The sequence below is a fragment of the Protopterus annectens genome, chromosome 8.part0 (genome assembly GCF_019279795.1).
Source record: "Protopterus annectens isolate FY-2018-M chromosome 8.part0, PAN1.0, whole genome shotgun sequence".
NCBI lineage: Eukaryota > Metazoa > Chordata > Ceratodontiformes > Protopteridae > Protopterus > Protopterus annectens.
The window spans coordinates 1,208,629,604-1,208,648,313 of record NC_056741.1 but is presented as its reverse complement, the minus strand read 5'-3'; the positions used below and the strand labels follow the sequence as shown (position 1 = coordinate 1,208,648,313).

Sequence of the window (18,710 nt, the reverse complement as noted above, 5' to 3'; positions counted from 1 at the left end):
TTTGTTGAGGCTAATAAGGTAATTTTTCCAGTCTTAGGACTTCACTTTTTTCTGCAACAGTTTCTTCCTTCTGTTGTAGAGTTTATTAATGGCATGGGACTACCAGACTGGCTTCCTTTTTTGGAGGAGAGCATCTTGGTTCTGTTGGGTATGGCTAGTTCCATGCATTTATGTACGTGTTCATACAGTGCATTGGTGTATCGGCAGTCATGCATCTATTTTGCATTGGCATGGGTGCCGTGAAGTTAGCCACCTCTGTTTTTAGGAGTCGAAAGTCAGCTTTGGAGAAGTTTTTCATGGTGGATACCTTTGCGGGGGGGGGGGGGGGGTGGGTAAGATGTGGATATGTGGATTTCCATGGTGATTAGTTTGTGGTCGGATTTAACCAGGGAGGTATTGACTACTGGTGTAGAGCAACGGTTGTCCATGTTAGTGATAACCAGGTCAAGGATGTTGCTTCCTCTAGTGGGGGTAAGAATGAGCTGGTCCAGGGCATTGGAATTGATGAATTCCAGGAAGTGTTGAGTCAGTGCATTGGTGCATGAGTAATTTTCCCAGCTGATGGAGAGGTAGTTGAAGTCACCTAGTATGAGAGTGTTGGGATGGATCGTAACAGCTTCCAGGGTGCTTAGGAATGTGAAGCGAGAGTCTTGGGACATGGTTGGGGACCTATAGCAGGCTATGATCTGAATCATCGGCTTACCCAATGTTAGTTGTACCTAGAGTATCTCATATGCGTTATGCTTGGCTAGAAGTCTGGCGGAGTGCATATCCTTTATGAATATGGAGACATCACTGCCTTTGGTCCATGTTCTGAGGTTGAAAGGTGTGGAATGAGTTATAGCCTGGTAGCACAGTGGTGCTTTCTGTTGCTTTAAACCAGGTCTCTGTTACAACACAAATGTCTATGTTCTCCATTTTGAGGAGTGCGTAGAGCGAGTGCATCTTGAGATTTAGACTTCTAGCGTTGAGCAGCATGACCCCTCAGATTGCATTTATTTATAGCTGTTAATGTGGTAATTTGGTCTTTGGAACACCACCTTAAAAAGGCACTACAGAGGTGGCAAGAGCCTTAGCTAGTACTCAAAAACCCAGGGGTGACAGATGCAGGCCATCTCTGGCAAAGCATCGAGGTCTGTCAGTCATGTCATCCCACGCAGACAAATACTGGATCCCCTTAGAATGACACTAGAAACTTAGCCAATTGTTGAGGTCAATCATTTTTTGTTTCTACTGTGGTATCATTCTGGGAAATGGTAGGATGCTGCTCAGGGCTAGGGTCATACCTGCCTGGGCCTCATAATCTGAGAGCTCCACCATGTCTCTTTTCATGTAGTCCAGGGAGGTGCATCTCAGGTCATCCACACCCACAAGGACAACGATAGAGTCATACTTGTACTTGTTGTGGAGTAACCTGAGTGTGTGTGTTATGTGTCGGATTCTGGCATCTGATAGACAGCTGACTGTTACCTTCTCCTTATTCAACCTAGTGAGTGGGACATCAGTGTGCCTCACTATTGAGTCACCTATGATTATTGTATTGGGTAAGCTGTTTTTCCATAGGGGCTTAGGTTGAGGGGCAGACTGTGTAAGTGAGCTATGTGTTTGTGGTTTGTGCTGTGTTGTGGTGGTCGAGTGCATTTCTGCCTTGGAGGTCTCTGTTGTTTGGGTAGATTTCTACTGAGAGCATCCGAGAAGGTGGGTGTATGGTTTGTGTTTTTATGTAAGGGCTGTGATGGTGGGTGTTCTGGAGGGATACCTCAACCAGCTATTCCGGTCTTGGCTTGAGAGTGCATGGCTTCCAATTTGGATATACAAGTGCATCGCTCACAAGTCTGAGTGTTGGGAGGTAAGAGAAGAGTGTTGTCTGTGTATTTGAGGTAGTTGCTGTACTACCTCAGAATGCCCAGGTTCACCAGGCTAATAGGGGAAAGCACAGGAAACTGACATTTAGACATTCCAGGAGGGATGGTCATCATTACTAAGTACTGGAGTCGTTTCCTTATAGGACTTCTAGATTTGATAGTACTTGTGTGCTACAATAATTGCTACAAAAAGCCTGATGAAGTGCTAGTGAATAAGTTAATTAAAGTGCAAGAGAGAAGACAAAGTTAAAAGGGATAGAAGAAACTGCCCAAACGGCCAATAAACTACCATTTCAGAGCCAGAAACCACTCCTCTTGTGGTAGACAGGCTACCTAGAGCTTACCACTCCCACTGATAAGCTGGAAGGCTTCCCTCTAACACAGAAGGGTCTCGGGAACTCATAAACTTACAAAACAGTCCTGGATACAGCAAATTTGTATCTGGGCTAGTCTAGTAACAGGAAAAGCAGAAAACAAGCTTAGAATTTTTTTTTTTTTCAGAAAAAAACAGTTAACTTATAACTGGAATACTTCAAAGAGGGTTTAAAACCGTTCAGCTGAAGCTCTGGATACTGCAGACCTGTATTGAGACTATGCTACTCAATTTTAAGGTTAAGAACTCAGTAAGAAAAAACTCACAGTTAAGCACAGATTAATCACTTATAGTCAAAAGAATAGCACTTGCAATGTGAAAAAAATATAGTCGAACAGCAACGAAATGCAGCAAAATGCAGCCAAACAGCAATGAATTGCAGTAGATAGCAATGAAATATAGTTAGTAGATTGCTTTGAAACAATACCTCACAAATCACAACAGTAATGGATAGCACCAACAAAACAGCGACTCAGTAAAACAATGTTATCAATTTAGTGAAGCTATCAACAAGCAGTAATAAATATGGCAAACAGCAAAACGAAGTAGAAAGAGGTACATTTTTTTGTTATAGTAGAAAGTGAAGAGACAGAAAATAATGAGATAAATTAAGGTTCAGAAGCTAAAGGGGTGGGCCTTTACTAAGTTCTCACTATAAACAGTAGAATGAGATGATGTAATGTGACGGGGGGAGTGTTCAGTATCAACGTTATACCAAAGGTGGGCAACTCAAAGCCACCAAGACTTAAGACCACCAAAACAACTGAGTGGGTGGGTGGGAAAAAACAGTTGTAAAGATTACAGATATATGTATTAAACAGAAGTGTAGAAGACAATTGCCAATGAGAGTTTCTGATTGTAGACTGTCGTGGTGCTGACCCTGCAACAACACCACAAGTGCACCCTGGGTTCTATGCAGTCACATGTTATTTGGAGGTAGTTTTCCCATTTTATCTAGTTTTCTTTCTCGTTTTACCCCCAGCTGTCAAGTGCAATAGCACATGAGTAAGTAGAAGTTTGTCTGGTTTTAGGGGAATATTTATAGGTTTTCCAAATTCCTCTACTAGGACAGAGTAGTTAGCCTGTTTTTCAATGTTCTACCATACTGGAAGTCACATTATTTCATGGTTTGTCAAACAACTAGTATACAAGGTCTAAGCTGGGACTGCTTTTAACTACAACAACATTTCTAAGGAAAAGGTTTCATCCAAGCTCATACTGTATTTTTATTATGTTAAATAATATGATAATACAAGTCAATAGCTCAGGTATCCATCTGAAGTACAGATTCCATAACATTGCAAAAGATAGCTGAAGCTTTCTCATTTATACTCTCATCATTCTTCTGGCAGTGTTTGACTTAAACAGAATTTCATTTCCGGTAACTGTCATCATGATAGAATGGAATGTGACTATACAGCACTGCTAATCTTGCAGTGTCTTTCATTACAGCATATAAAACTTAGCTAGTTACACCATAAGAAAAATATACTAATTTCATCATTTTCTCCTTAAACATATTCCTGAAATCAGTATTTATTGTTATTTACATTTTATAATACCATTTTGGTATCTCATAGGTAGACTATAGAGAAAGTGCAGTGTTTCGTCTCTTAATACTTTGATTACAGCTGTTTTGGAGGTCAGTGAATACTTTAATAATTCAGGCTAACCGCAGTTTATATCCTTTATTGGTGGACTTGCTTCATTTTACAATTTTTAGACACTGTGTTTACCCCCACACTTCCCAGTATAAGTTAACAGTATATGTTTTTTACATTTATTCAATGTCATACTTATGAAGTACCTTTTTAGTGAAAACACATATTAAACAGATATTAACAGAATTGGCAGTCCACTCAAGAAACACAAAATACTACATTAACCACAGAAATTGAAACTAAGCTTTTTAAGGGTGTAGCCAGCATTTTCTGAACTGTATACTACCTTCCAGAATGTAGCTACTACCATCACCATGTATATATAGTGGGCTGTCCATCACAAAGTGCATGCTTCTGAACATTATATATTTTCCTGGGTACATCCATTTTTTTGAATCGATGCATCAATTTCTAGAGTGCATGTCCTAAGCCCATATGGCCAAACATTACATCATCACTGAGCCTTCTGTTTGAATTTCTTCACCTCCATAAGCAACAAGTTTCACACTACTGGCCACATTGAGCTGCTCATTAGATCCCACTTTAGCAAATGTGTCCGCTGATATAACATTGCACTTTGAACCAGTGTCTACTTTAAGCTCTGTGGATTTACCATTAATCCAAACAGTACAAAACACTTTGCTCTTTGCCAATAAATTCACTGCATCAAGTCTTTCACCAATTAATGATACACCATCAACATAGAAACTGGACTGCTGCGGCTCTACTTGATCAATTTGCTTTTTTGTGTGACCTTTCTTTACAACTGTGTGGGGTTTACTTGATTTGGAAAACTTTTGAAAATGGTTCCATTTTTTACACTTGTGACATTGCTGACCAAATGCCAAGCATTTTTTTTCTTCTAGACTCATGATTGGCACCACAATTGAAACAGTTAAAAATAAAGCTGGACTTAGGTTTTGCTGATTCATGCTTGTACTGCACTGAGGGTCTTGCTGATTCATCCTTGCACTGTACAAAGCATGCTCCTTACTATTCTTAGAACTTGCTGGAAAGCTATGTGGTTTCCCTGGTGAACCAGCAGGGGCTGTGGCTACCATGTGCTTAGGCCTACTTCTGTTTGCCATGTTGCATGATATCTACATTTGCTCTGGAGTCTGCGGAAACCATGCTCTACAAGAATACTTGTGTGTTTTTCTGTCACTTCATGGATTTGACAAATCTCTATGGCTTTACTCAACGTTAAATCACTGTCACGAAGCAAAATCTTTCTCACAGCAGCACTATTAAGCACTATTAATACCACACACGAGCCTGTCCTTTATTAACTCATCTTTTAAGTCACCAAACTGACACATTTTGGCTTTGTTTCTCAGGTCAGTTATATAAGCTGCAAAAGTTTCTCCTGGTTTCTGATCTCTCGTGTAAAACAAATGTCTCTCTAATGTAATATTTGTCTGGGGGTTACACATTTCTCTGAACTTGTGCTTTAAACACTCGGGGTCTTCCCTTGATTCAACTTGTACCACAATATGGCAGTTGCACCTTCTCCTTCATACACTGCTGGTGCACACGCAAATGAATGCTCTCTTTCTATGGTCTCTGACCCAGCTAGGTTTAGCAAAATGAATGCCCTGGTGCATGCATCTTTATCTGAATAAGCTGCTTATATAAAAATATAGTACTCTTGCTCAAATATTCTCTGCAATATTCTGATCAAATATAAGTGGTAAGGGCTTTCGAAATCTGTCTGCCATATTAACACATACCAGTGAAGGGTTTTGCTAATAATCAGAAACATACACACACACACACACATGCCAGAAATTAATGCTAGTATTTGTAACTTTGCCCAATAGCCTCTGTATAATTGAACTTTACGAAATAAGTCTCTCGGGCACTGTAATACTCTTGAAATTACTGTATTGCAAAAGTAATTTATCAACATTTTAAGAAACATTTCAAATAACTGCATGATGTGAATGAACTGGGCAAGTGGAGCTCACAGTCAATAACATTTTGAAATAATTGCACTTTGTGAATAAACTGTACACAGCACACTGAAGTTTCCCCAAAATGGCTGTACCTTGCTAGGCAATTCCTTACAGTGCAAGAAGCACTCTGTAATGGTGGCACATTGCAAATAGACATCCAGCACAAGAAACTTTTCAAAATAGCTATACTTTGACTGTACTTCACAAAACAGTTGCACTTTGCACACATATAAACTCTTTGGAATACATGCACAGTAATAAGCAGAGACCGTAAGCAATTTTACACACCTTGAGATACTTTGAATAATTCTAGTTATGCCCTTGATACAATACGAAGTCTTAGTTAAGCCAAAACACAGCACTTTGCCAAAAAACATGCAGTCGCCTTGCTTTATTTTTGCTTAATGTACCCTTTTTTTGGCCTTATTATTTTATTTTGCTCATTTAATCTCTTTTCAAGCCCACTGTACTTTTCTTGTGCTCGTTTTACTCTAAACATGCCCGTTTTGCCTTAAGCATATTTATTTTACTTTAAACATAGTCGTTTTGCTTTTCTGATAATAGTTTTGTCAAATATCCCAATTTTAAACCATTTCCCTTAAGTTAATAAACCTTTTGTGCCTCCTGCTTGTTTAATAATGCAGTTTGCACCCTTGTAATGCTCTGTTTTATCTTTTCTTTAAAATAAATAGTTTGTGCAAATTCTCATTATCTTTGAATCTTTTCTGGCTCTTTTCTCTTTTTTGTGCTCGTTTCTCTTAGCTTACTTTCACTGTCATCTCTGCATCTCATGGCTCCGAATATCATTCTCTGGCATCCTGGTTCCAACACATCGCTCTCCTACTTTGGACACAATAGAAGAGTCTTTGTGGGTTCTGTTCAAGCAGCTTTATTACAACAAACACATTACAATAGAAGTTTACTGATTTTAAATTAAGTAACTTATATACAGACTAACTACTGTAATCATACATGCTCTCTCTCTCTGGCTGCACTGTCAAAATAGCACTAGGAATAGCATGTGCCCTGTATTTATATATGCACAATCAGCCCTTGACATGCTTTTAAAGCTACACTCTGATCTACACTATGTACAAATTTTAGTCATTTTCTTTTTTTAATATGAGAAATGTAGAGGTATAAGCAACAGTCCTCCATTTTGTTTTACATATGTGCTACCAAGATACATTACAACCTTTACTGATAGACTACAAATCCCTAGCCAGTGCTCAAAATGCACTGCTTTAACTATTGTTTATGTTGCCCTCTATTTAATTTCAGTTTCATCACCATGCCAAGTCTGAAGCATCTCTGCTTATTGATTGATTTTGAGGTTGTGTCCAGAAAGTAACCCCATTGTTTTGACTGCAGGCTTGAATCCACCACTCTAACTCCCTTTTAAGCAAGAGAGAGGCTGAATCTTGTGGTTGAAGGAATAACTTGTGTTGGCACCACGAATTCCTGAGATGCGACTGAATCTTTCTCATATGTAATTTCACCAATGGAATCATCAGGATACATGAAGTTATGTACTCCAAAACTCTCAGGACTTCCCCTGATGAAATAGTTGCCTGAGGATAGAGGGATTGGAAGTATTGTGTTAGAAAGGAAACATTTTCCTTCGAGAGGGAGGTCACCTGTAAATTTGTGTCTAACAGGGTTACTAGGAACATCAGTTTGCATGGGGTCATACTGGACTTCTTTGAACTGAGAGTGAACTCCTGTTTTGAGAAAACAGTCCTGGTCTGATGGAGAGAAGAGTGCAGATCCTTGACAGAGTTTGCTTGGATCAAGCAATCATCCACATATGTGTAGATGTGAAGGCTCTTTGTCTTGCAGAAGGCAATTACTGCAGCCAGATACTACAACAAAATTCTGGGCACAGTAGACAATGCAAGGGTAGAGCAGAGAATTGATACAGTTTCCTACCTGCTCTGAAGTGCAGATACATCTTGTGAGCTTTTGCTATGGGCATGAAGAGGTAAGCAACTTTTAGAGCTAAGTGACCATGAATGCCTAGGGGAATAATACTGCCAGAAGCTTTTGAGGGGGTTAACATTCTAAACTTGGGGACCAGCACAAACTTGTTTAATCTTGAAAGATCCAAGGTAGGCCTCCAGGTTGTTTCTCTTCTTCAAACAAGGAACAGTCTTCAGTGATATTCTGTCCCCCTTTCCTTTACAGGAACTGGTTCCATGGAGCCCTGATCTAACAACAGACGTACTTGAGTTATAGCCTCCAGGGAGTTGACCTTTTGGAGCAGAAGGTAATACCTTTTGGTTTTGGGAGAGATGAAAGTTGTAGTTTGTAGCCTGGTTTTATTATGTTTAATACCTATTTGTGCTGAGTAATGTTTGCCCATTCCTTGCAGTATAGGGAAAATCTTCCCCCAGTTTTCAAGAAGCCGGGAAGGACAGATAGAAAGAGGGAAAAGGGAAGGGCTGGGGTGGAACTTGGGAGAATGGGAACAAGGAGGTGCCTGTCTGAGTCATGGCTGCTCCCTGCCATTTGGCCTAATAGCTTTGTCAGTTTGCCATTTTTTTATGCTTCTGTTCTCTCTCCATTCTGATACTGCTACAGCCTTGTCTGGGTTGAGAAGAAGGAAAGCACCGGAGCTTGGTTGGATGATTTCTCCTAAATCTAGAAGGCTGAATGTACAAAAAGTCTTTGGTAGTCACCATGCTTGATGCTCCTAAAGCAGCAAAACCACAGTGAAAAGAATATTTAGCAGCCTGGCAATAAGAGTTGCAGAGTTCCAGCAATTAATTGGAGACAGCTCTATCATTCATCCTCTCCATTATTTTCCATTATTTGTCCCAGAAGAATTTTCTGGAACTTAACAATATGGAACTGGTAACTTAGACCTCTCACGGCCAGGGCAGTAGAAATTTATTTATTTTTTTTGCCAAATGTATCATGGGATCTTCCATCTTTCTTGTTTGGCAAGGGGTTTCTAGATGTGCTGCTCTTAGCTCCCTTGGGACACTGAGGAAGCACCTCAGGGCCTGCCACAGGATTCCTAAACAGGTGTTTGTGGGAATCCAGAATCCTGTAAAAATGGTTTGGTTTCCTAGGAGCAGGTGGTTGGGAGTCAGGTGTAATATCATCTAGTACCTCTAGTATTGAAGGAATGGCCAAGAGTTTATGCTTAGGGAGTTTTAAAAATTCTCTAACCCTCTTCTTAAACTGAAGGTAGTCCTGAGTTTCCCAGTGGAAAAACCCCCTCACTATATGGAGTGTCTCCCCAAAAGTGAAACCCTCAGGTGGTGAAGCTGAGACAAGATTATCATCAGACTCTAAAACAGCATATGATCAGTAGAAATGTGGTCAACATATGTTAATCTTCATCGGTCATAGAAATCAGTAAAATCCTGGGAGGAAAGTCCTCCTCTTTTGTTTTCCAAGAGATTATCCTGTAGCAGGGGTTCTATCAAGAGTGCACTGCTGTGTGGATCTTATAATTTGAATGAAATTCTCAACCAGTCTGAATAAATCCTGCTAGTCGAACTGTTGGGATTGGAAGACTGAATGATTAGGCTGAGGCAAGCTCAGAGCAATTTTTTTTTAATTGCAGGTGGTCATAGTCTGTGCTCGATTTGCTGATGACTTGTTTCTAACCTGGGGACTCTGGCCTCCCCATCTGAAGACCTGAGTCGGAATCCAAGGTCTGTGAAGTGGCTCTGAACCCAACCAACAACCCAAGTTCTTTGACTTATCTGGATGTGGAGGGGGGCTGCTGGCATATCAGACTCCAAAAGGGTCTTGGTAGAGACCTCAGTCACACACTCAGTTGCTGGAGGGGACTGCAAAAGCGTCACCTCTTCTTTGACAATCATGAGTCTGGGTGAATTGGTGGAAGGCAAAATATTTTTTATCTACTAACCTAACGTGCTTTGGATGCTTCTCCCTTCTTCTGTGAGAGGGAACAAGGTCAGCAGAAATGGAAGATAACTTACTAAGTGAAAGCCCCCGCTGCCCCTTTTCTTTATCAAGCAGTTGAGCTAATGATTCATCCCTATACCCCATAGTTCGACTATTAAAATGAGAATAGTGGGAACAATTTGGCATGTCATGCCCTGAGCTCAGGCAAAAAAAGACAGATTATGGTTGTCTTTCCATACTCAAGACAAGCATTTCTCTTACAACATTTAATAATACAATGCAATGGAAACAAGAAAAGGTTCCCAATAGGGCACTTAGCTTTAGAAGATCTCTGGTACAGACTGACACACTCTACAAAACTGGATGATTTGGGCTCCGATGACAAGAAAGAACTGGGGAGAACATTCGACCAGACTCCAAGTACAGGGAAAATGACATCAAGCCTTCTTAAAAGGTCACATAAACCAAAAATAGACGTTGAAAGTTTTAAAAGGCATGTTAGTATTCAAGGATATATGGAAACCAGGAATTCTGCTAGTGAAGACAGACAACACCACAATAATGTGGTACATAAACAGGAAGGAACACATTCCTGCCATCTGTATCATTTAGCCATCCAGCTGTGGGACACACCTCAGTCCATGAGGCTACACCTAATGATCCAGTATCTCCCATGGAAATACAAACTCTCAGCAGACAACCTCAGCAGATCAGAGGTGCAGCCTAATGGGTGGACTCTAGGCAAGGACATTTTTATAATTCAGAACTGGGGTGTGCAAGAAATAGACCTCTTTGCACAAATCTAAACAAGCAGAAAAATTCTGCACAAGGGTCACAGACTCCAAGGCTTGGCGGGTAGATGCCTTCTCCTTTCAATGGACAGGGCTGTTTCTATATGCCCTGCTACCCAAACTCTCACCCCCAGGGTACTACTGAAGATGAGGGAGGAAGGGTCAAGAGCGATCCTAAATGCCCTCTCTCTGGCCAAGTCAGTATTGGGTTCCTCTGCTCTATAGCCTGAGCAAGCAGGAACCATGGCTGCTAGCTCAGAAGGTGAATCTGTTAACCCAGAAAAGGGGAACTGTTATACTCCCCAATCTGAGCACCTTGAGGCTGACAGCATGGATCATTTAGTACTTTCCTCTCAATTATTTATTTTTTTTGACAAGCCATCTTGGCTATCTTGAAGAAGGACAGAAAACCAAGTGCTAGGAAATACACCATATCCAAATAGAAATGTTTTTTCTCTTTGCTGTCATTCTAAAGGCCAGCTACCACTTACTGCTAAACTTCCTCAGGTGAGAACCTACCTTGCCAAATTATTTAACTCTGGTCTTTCTTATTCTTCCATAAGGCACTTGCTTCTGCCTGCCTCCCCATGCTGCTTCTGCTTTTCTCTGACCCCCTTTTGAAATAGTTTCTGAAGGGTATCATTCACCTCAGGCTTCCCAGGAGGTATACTCTTCTCTGTCTCTCACTTTCTCTCTGTCTCTCTCCCTCTCTCTCAGTGATCTCAGTTTTATTTTGGAAGAACTTGTCCTGACAACCTTTCAGCCTGCAGCCTCTGTTGACATTAAATTTCTCTCCTGGAAAACTACTTTTCTGGTGGCCATTACCTCAGGTAGGAGTATCTCAGAATTGGAAGCCTGAATATTCACCAAGTTCTTTTAGATCTTACACCCGACAGGGTCACTTTCAGAACAAATCCCTCCATTATGCCAAAAGTGGCCAATGATATATTTTTGAATCAGGCTGTACACTGTACACCTTCCTGCCTTCTTTCCACATCTTTCAAATAAGGGAGAGCAGTTCAGATACTACCTTTACAAAACAAAGAGCATCAGGAAGACAAATCAACTTTTTGTGAATTTTGCTAACAATACGACAGTAAAACCTATATATAAGCAAAGCAATTCCAAAATGGATTTTGAGTTGTATCTTTTTTTTTTTCAGACACTATGATAAACAGACCCTAAGGAATATTAGGATACATTCGACTAGAGCTATTGCCACTACTACAGCCTTCCTTAGACGGTTCCCACCAAAGAAATCATGGAAGCTGCCACATGGTCTTCTTTCCACACTTTTATCAAGCACTACAATTTACGTGTTTTCTCCAGGACTAGGGCTGGGTTTGCCTCTGCTGCTTTGCAGAGTATTCTGGCTTCAACATAATCCATTACCATTTTTTTGCATTGGGATTCCTCCCATACTGTTATTACTGCAACAGCTGTGTCTACTTACAATAATGTAGATGGTTGATCATTTTCACTACTGTAGTGTTTTTACCCACCCTCCTTCCCCTCATTTGCCTTTTACAGGTTTACAAGTTGGGGTGGACCCCCTTTCCCTGCTCTTCTTTCTCCTCTGGATTCATCCCTCATCTCACTAGCTTAGGTCTTCAGGCACCCTGGGGACATTTGGTGTGCCTTGTGTTCCTGATCTGGGGCTCAGGGTATGGGACTTCTTTCTGGGAGGCAAGAAAGACCTGATAACATGGACCTGTCCGACAACCATTATACCTAATGTCCTGGCATCAAGTACAAGGTTTCTGCCAGCCCAGGTGGACAGAAAAAAGTCTGCAGTATTTGGGCCGGCCAAGAGCTAGCACAGCAAGAATATCCCATACTGCTATTACTGCAGTAGTGAAACACAATGGACATGCAACTGTTCTTTCTGTGGTTTTGCATTTGTCTTACCAAGAGATATATTACAGCCTTTATTACCAGACTAAACATCCCTAAACAATGTTCAAAATGCATTGCTTTAACTACAGATTAAGTTATGTTCTATTTAATTTTCAATTTATTAATATATTTACATATATTAGTATGTATGTTGGCATAACGGTTAAGGTCTTAACTTTAGGGATGCAAGCTACAGGGTTTGATTCTCACCTCTGGTTACTGGCTAGGCTTGTAAAAGTCTTCAGGCTGATAGCCTGGTATTTACCTATGAACCTATTCAATCTCTTTCTGACTACAATCAGACTATGGATATCTATTTTATATATGTTGGCTGGTGCTAATAATAATCAGATTTCTGTTGTCTTGTTTATGAATTTTATTTAAAAATTTATGTGCAAAAGTCACTGATACATTATTGGTTCTGCATTCACCTCTGATTTTCACTGTATTTGAGCTAAACGTAGAGAATTATGACCATCTCTGATCATAACCAGACTGTACACGTTTGAGAAATGAATGTCAAAAAAGCTCAACAGTAAAAAAAAAAAAAAAGACTACTGTTCTCATCAACCTGAAAAAGTGCTATGTTTTTAATAAATTATTACCATTTTTATACAAAAAAATAAATAACACACATTAATCAAGCTAATTGCCATTATAAGATATCAAACATCACACTTTACTGAGGTCCAATGACTTGAATGGAGTACGTTCCTAGGTTATCAACATCACCGCACAAAAAAGTAAATAGCTAAAGAGTGGCCAGCTTCAATACTTGACTTTAAAAGCAATTGAGCATGATCTGTAGTCACTTCTTACTTTTAAATATTAGCAGTTGTGTTGTTTTGCGTCTGATGAGGGCAGCTACTACAGTGCAGTCAGCAGCTCCTTCATGGTAATGTTTCTTTCAGGCATAAAAGACGTTATTTTGAAGGCATCTTCCCAGACCCTTCACAGTAAATTTGTTGTAAACACAATTTCCTAACCAATTAAATCACTTGAGGTTTTCCTCGAATATTACCTTCAGGAACGTTTCTGGATGGGAGGTAGGAACACAGGCTGCAGCATCCATTTATATCTCAGAAGCATGGGGGTGTTTAAAGCATGCAGATTTGGATAAGCAGCTTCTCAGAGTTGCCTTTCACAGACTAGCAGAGAATTAAATGTCTGCATTCTCTATGCTGAAGCTCGTTACACAAGCATGTCCTTCCATTTCCCTATTTGGAGAACCTCTCTAGCATCCTCATCACAACCACAGCACCTCCTCTTGCTTCAGTGTGTTAAATACTGAGTTCAGAATGACAATGACCGGCCCAAGCAGCAAAAGGATGAAAACCTGACTAACACAGACAACCTGAGACTAACTTATGATCCAACTATCCCTGCTAAGGATACGCAAAGTCGCTAGGACAGTCTTACACACTGTAACACTTCGGTGTATTCTGCCCATTTTTATTTTTATTGTAATTTTTGAAACCCAGTTGAATTTACCTGGTAAATAAACACCATAAACAAATGTGAATTTCTCAAATACATTAACTACAAAAGATTACAGTAACACAGATGCACAACAGAACTTCTTTCAACAGTAGCATGCAGTCAGTTCTGTTTAATTTGGTCATTCTCTTTCTAATAATAAAACTGACTGAGTGATCTGCCATAGCCAAGAGACATTTGCTTCCTCTGCTTAAGTGAAAGAGGATAGATGCTGATCTGACAAGTAAACCAAATCCATAATATTAGATATCAAGAACATTTTTTAAATCAATACATCTTCTCTATTGTGCAGAAATACCACTGATCATGACAGCTGCTGGTGGCTCAATATTTCTGAAAAGCTTTTTCATCATGGAAAAGCTGAGTAAACACCAACCACCAAAATTCAGCTTAAATACACACACACACACACACACACACACACACACACACACACACACACACACACACACACACACACACACCTGGTTAAATTTACACTGCCAAGTCTTAAGAATACACTGAAATAACATACTCACTTTGGCCAGTGGCCTTTTCCCCACCAGTTATAGTCTTTGTTCCCTTGTTAAAAATATATTCCTTCAGTGTCTGCACTTGTTTTTTGAAGAGAAACGCTAGTTGGTCCTCAGGCAATGAATCAAGGTTGACAAATCTAGCAGTGGGACATGGTTCACAGATGTCATAAAGTCTTGGCTGAAGGAACAGTTTATTTATCCAGCACACTGATGATTCAGCTCCTGTAATAAAAAAAAAGCATGCCATAGGTACTATGTCATAAGAAATAAGACATGAGACATGAAGGGTTGCATATCAGACACATCTGATGCAGAGTATAGAGAGGTGTAATAAATGCCGTTATGCCTTTAGCTGTTGACTGCGCCTAAATCTATCAAATGCATGTCTCTCCCAGGTATATTATAAAATGTATCACATTCTTTTAACTCTATGTTTTTTAACATAATTCCCCTTGTGCCAATTTATAGTACAATAGGTCTTTCCAAATGACTGAAGCAGAGCTCCTCAATGACCCTTTTTAAGCACAACCTAGACAATTGGATGGGTAACAGTAAATTCACCCTGGGGTAGCACCTGTATCCCTCATGGACAGGGGCAACCGGTGCTAATCATATGATCTCTCTACTAACAACAACTATCCGACTACAGTCCATTTGGGTACAAGTTTTTTTTTTACACAGCTCGGCTTGTAAAGGCCCTAGGGCCATTAGCCTAGTAACTTCATATGAACCTATGATCCTAATCATTGTACAAGACAGAAGAAATGAAAGAGAAAACAGTGTCTGCATACCATGCTTGCATTTAGGTGTGTGTGTGTGTGTGTGTGTGTGTGTGTGTGTGTGTGTGTGTGTGTGTGTGTGTGTGTGTGTGTAAGCTTTCAAAGAAACATGCCAGAATAACATTCAAGTATACCTGCTTATACTTCAGAAATGTATTTCAGTATTTTTGGTCTGCCTTTGCCCAAGTAGCTGCTCACCAGCTTTCACCTGCATCTGTGAAACAGTATGTGCTGGTTAATGTTCCCTTACGTTTTTCTTGTGTTTTGTTTTTTCTTCAAAATGATCATTCCTCAAGATCTTCATGTCTTACAATCCTTTTAAAGGACCATTACGGGCAAATAATGAAAAAAACATTTTTTTATCTTGCCATGAATTACTGCAACTCCAAAAGCTGCTTGCAGCAAAATAAGTACTCATTCCTACATTTTATTATTTTTGTTATCCTTATCTGTCCTAATGGGGGTAGATACCCTGATTCCTGGGTCTATATTACGACGAACGCTTAAATGTTCGAATCTGTAAAGGTCGACCTTTACAGATCAAACAGTTAAACGTTCGAAGTTGTAAACAAATAAATAAAAATAAGTACAAGGAAAGAGTTATAGCAGGGGGGCAAGCACCTCTGCACCCCCCCACTACTTAAATATACCAACTCCGAGATCGCACTTCAGTGAACTACAGTGCGGAAATGGGAAATTTCCCATTCCCTACAGTGTAGCACGATCTTGAAGTTGGTATATTTAAGTAGCGGGGGGTGTGGGGGTGCAGGGGGGCTTGCCCCCCTTCTTAAACCCTTTAGTTTTTTTTTCACTTGTGAATTTTTTTTTCTAATTTTTAAAGAAATTCAGAAATTCGAACACTTAACTGTTCGATCTCTAAAGGTCGACCTTTAGAGATTCAAACATTTAAGCGTTCGTGGATCTAATATAGACCCTGATTCCTTTGGGCAGCTAAATACGTCCCATAATGAACTATGAGAGCACAGATTGTAAGAATAAGAAGCCCTACCATTTGTTGTCAGACTACACTTCTATTCACTTAGAATGGAACACATGAAAAAAAAATGCCAAGTTTGAGAGTCTGCAGACCATGTGTCATTGACTGGTCTGTACTGAGTTTTACAAATGTTCCTAGTGATGTACTACACATTCTCTGAAAGAAACTTGCAAAAGTGTCAATAAATTATAAAGATAAAAAAAAAAATTTTAAAAAGGGCAGTTTTGCAAGTTTTAGTTCTTGGCTAAATTACTCTTCCCATCGCCCCTCCTTCAATGAGCTACAGTCTCACATTTCCAGCTTGGCTAGATCCAATTAATTAGTCGACTTTGCATGACAACGAACATCAAACAAATCACAGCCTTGTGTGCCACTAAAACTGTTCCCTAATATGTCTCTTCACTTCTAAAAAGCATTTCCTAGCAAGGGTGTAGCCAGGTATACTCTTTGTACTTTACGGAAGGTTTACTATTAGATTTCCAAAACTGTTTCGGTCGACCAGCATGGGCAGTTTCCAAGTGGGCAGAATGCCAATCCAGAAAACATCAACTACACTACAGAGAATCTGTAGTGTAGCTCGATTTTCTGAATTTGGCATTATGTACAGAGATCGTGGTTCAGTGAGGAACAGGGAATTAACCCATTTCCTGACAGTATTGCGATCTTGGAGATAGTATATATAAATTACAGGGGATGTGGGGCGTTCAGGGAGGCTTGCCCCTTGCAAAATAGTAAAATACACATACAGTTGACTGTGGAAAGTCATGGTATGGTAAGCTGCATAGCATGGGTGACTTGATGTCACCTCCTGCTACGTCGAATACATCGAACTCAGAGAGTCAATGTACTCCATTTTGAGTTTTCTCCCTATTCAATGGTATGGATTCATCTTTCCAGGTCGAAGTTTTGACTGGGCAACCAAAGCAGTTTCGGGAATGTAATAGTAAACCTCTGAATACATTTTTTTTCTGAGCACTACATAAACATGGCTTTTTTAGCACATATTATGTCTACAACTGTCTAAATTAATGCCTTTAACAACAGGTGCAATGCTGCTAATCTAAACACATTGTGGCAGCGCAGTGGTGCAGCATTTAAAGTTGTCACCTCACAGCAAGAGGTTCTCCGGTTTGATTCTCGGCTGGAGTGCCTTTTGTGCGGAGTTTGCATGTTCTCCCTGCGTTCGCGTGGGTGGGAGTCCAGGTACTCGGTTTCTAAAGACATGCACCTGGAGCATTTCCCCTCAGGCCTCTGCTGAAAACAGGCTCTGTCCTAGTCGGACTTTCCCAGTCAACAAATGTTAAATAAATAAAAATAAATGCACTATGCAAATGCACTCTATAAGCACTTACACGAGTGCATGGATTGTGCTATCCCAAACAGAACAAAGACGCTGTCCTCCAAAAAAATGAAGCCAATTTGGCGGTCCCCTGCCATAAACAAACTGTACAACAAAAAGAAGAAATTGTTGCAAAAGACTATAAAATCCCATGAGTGGAGGAGCTCCCTGGTCAGCCTCAGTAAGAAGCTGAGATCCCTTATAAGATCCTCCAAAGCTAGCTATGACAACAAAATTGCCACTGATTCTAAGGATAACCACAAAGCATTCTATAGCTATGTCAATAATCTCAATGGCAACACCCAGATCTGCTCTGAGTTACAGCACAATGGCACGAAAATTACAGAACCAACTGATATTGCCAACATCTTGGCAGATAGGTTCATTCAGTGCTAACTTTACCCCACACCCACCCCCTAAAGGGCCCATATCTATACAGGAAGAATGCAGAGTCCCTGTAATCACAGCTATGCAGGTAAAAGCTGCACTCTCCAAAGCCAAAAACACAGCATCCATGGGACCGGACAACATCCCAGGCTGCATTTTACATGAACTTCAGAACAAACTGACTCCCCACCTAAGCACCATCTTCAATCATAGCCTCACATCAGGCTTTGTGCCCACTGAATGGTGTACAGCAACAGTTATCCCACTCCACAAAGGGGGAGCCACCACTGATCCCGGGAACTATCACCCTATTAGCCTGATGAGCCTGGTCTGCAAGGTCATGGAATGTATCATCATGGGACTCAAACAAAGACATTGGTAACTTCCAAACTCTGGATCCCACTCAGTTCAGGTTTGTGAAAGGCAGATCATGCCTCCTGAACCTGATTGACTTCTTTGAGGCAGTCACCAAAGCAGTAGATGAGGGTAAGGTGGTTCACACAGCCTACCTTGATCTCGCCAAGGTTTTCAACACCATCCCCCATTCTGGAACTATAGCTAAACTCACTAAACTAGGTATAAATCCCTACATCACAAGATGGGTTGCCAACTGGCTCACTGACAGAGCCCACACTGTAAAAGTTGCACACTCCAAATGTGACCTCAAACCAGTGACAAGTGGAGCACCACAGGGTTCAGTCCTGGGACCTCTCCTGTTTGGTATCTACTTCTTTGAAGTACAGGCTAACACAGAAGGCCTAGAGCTAACGAAG

General features: G+C 40.4%; 1 protein-coding gene across 1 annotated transcript in view; it reads right to left on the bottom strand.

Annotated features, from left to right (window-relative positions):
• LOC122808438 (guanylate-binding protein 3-like) overlaps positions 1–18,710 on the bottom strand; it is a 296,520-nt gene that overhangs the window by 22,546 nt on the left and 255,264 nt on the right. Inside the window, exon 6 of the mRNA XM_044079400.1 lies at positions 14,439–14,657. Coding sequence (XP_043935335.1) covers positions 14,439–14,657 — 219 coding nt within the window. The remainder of the gene's footprint in view (positions 1–14,438; positions 14,658–18,710) is intronic.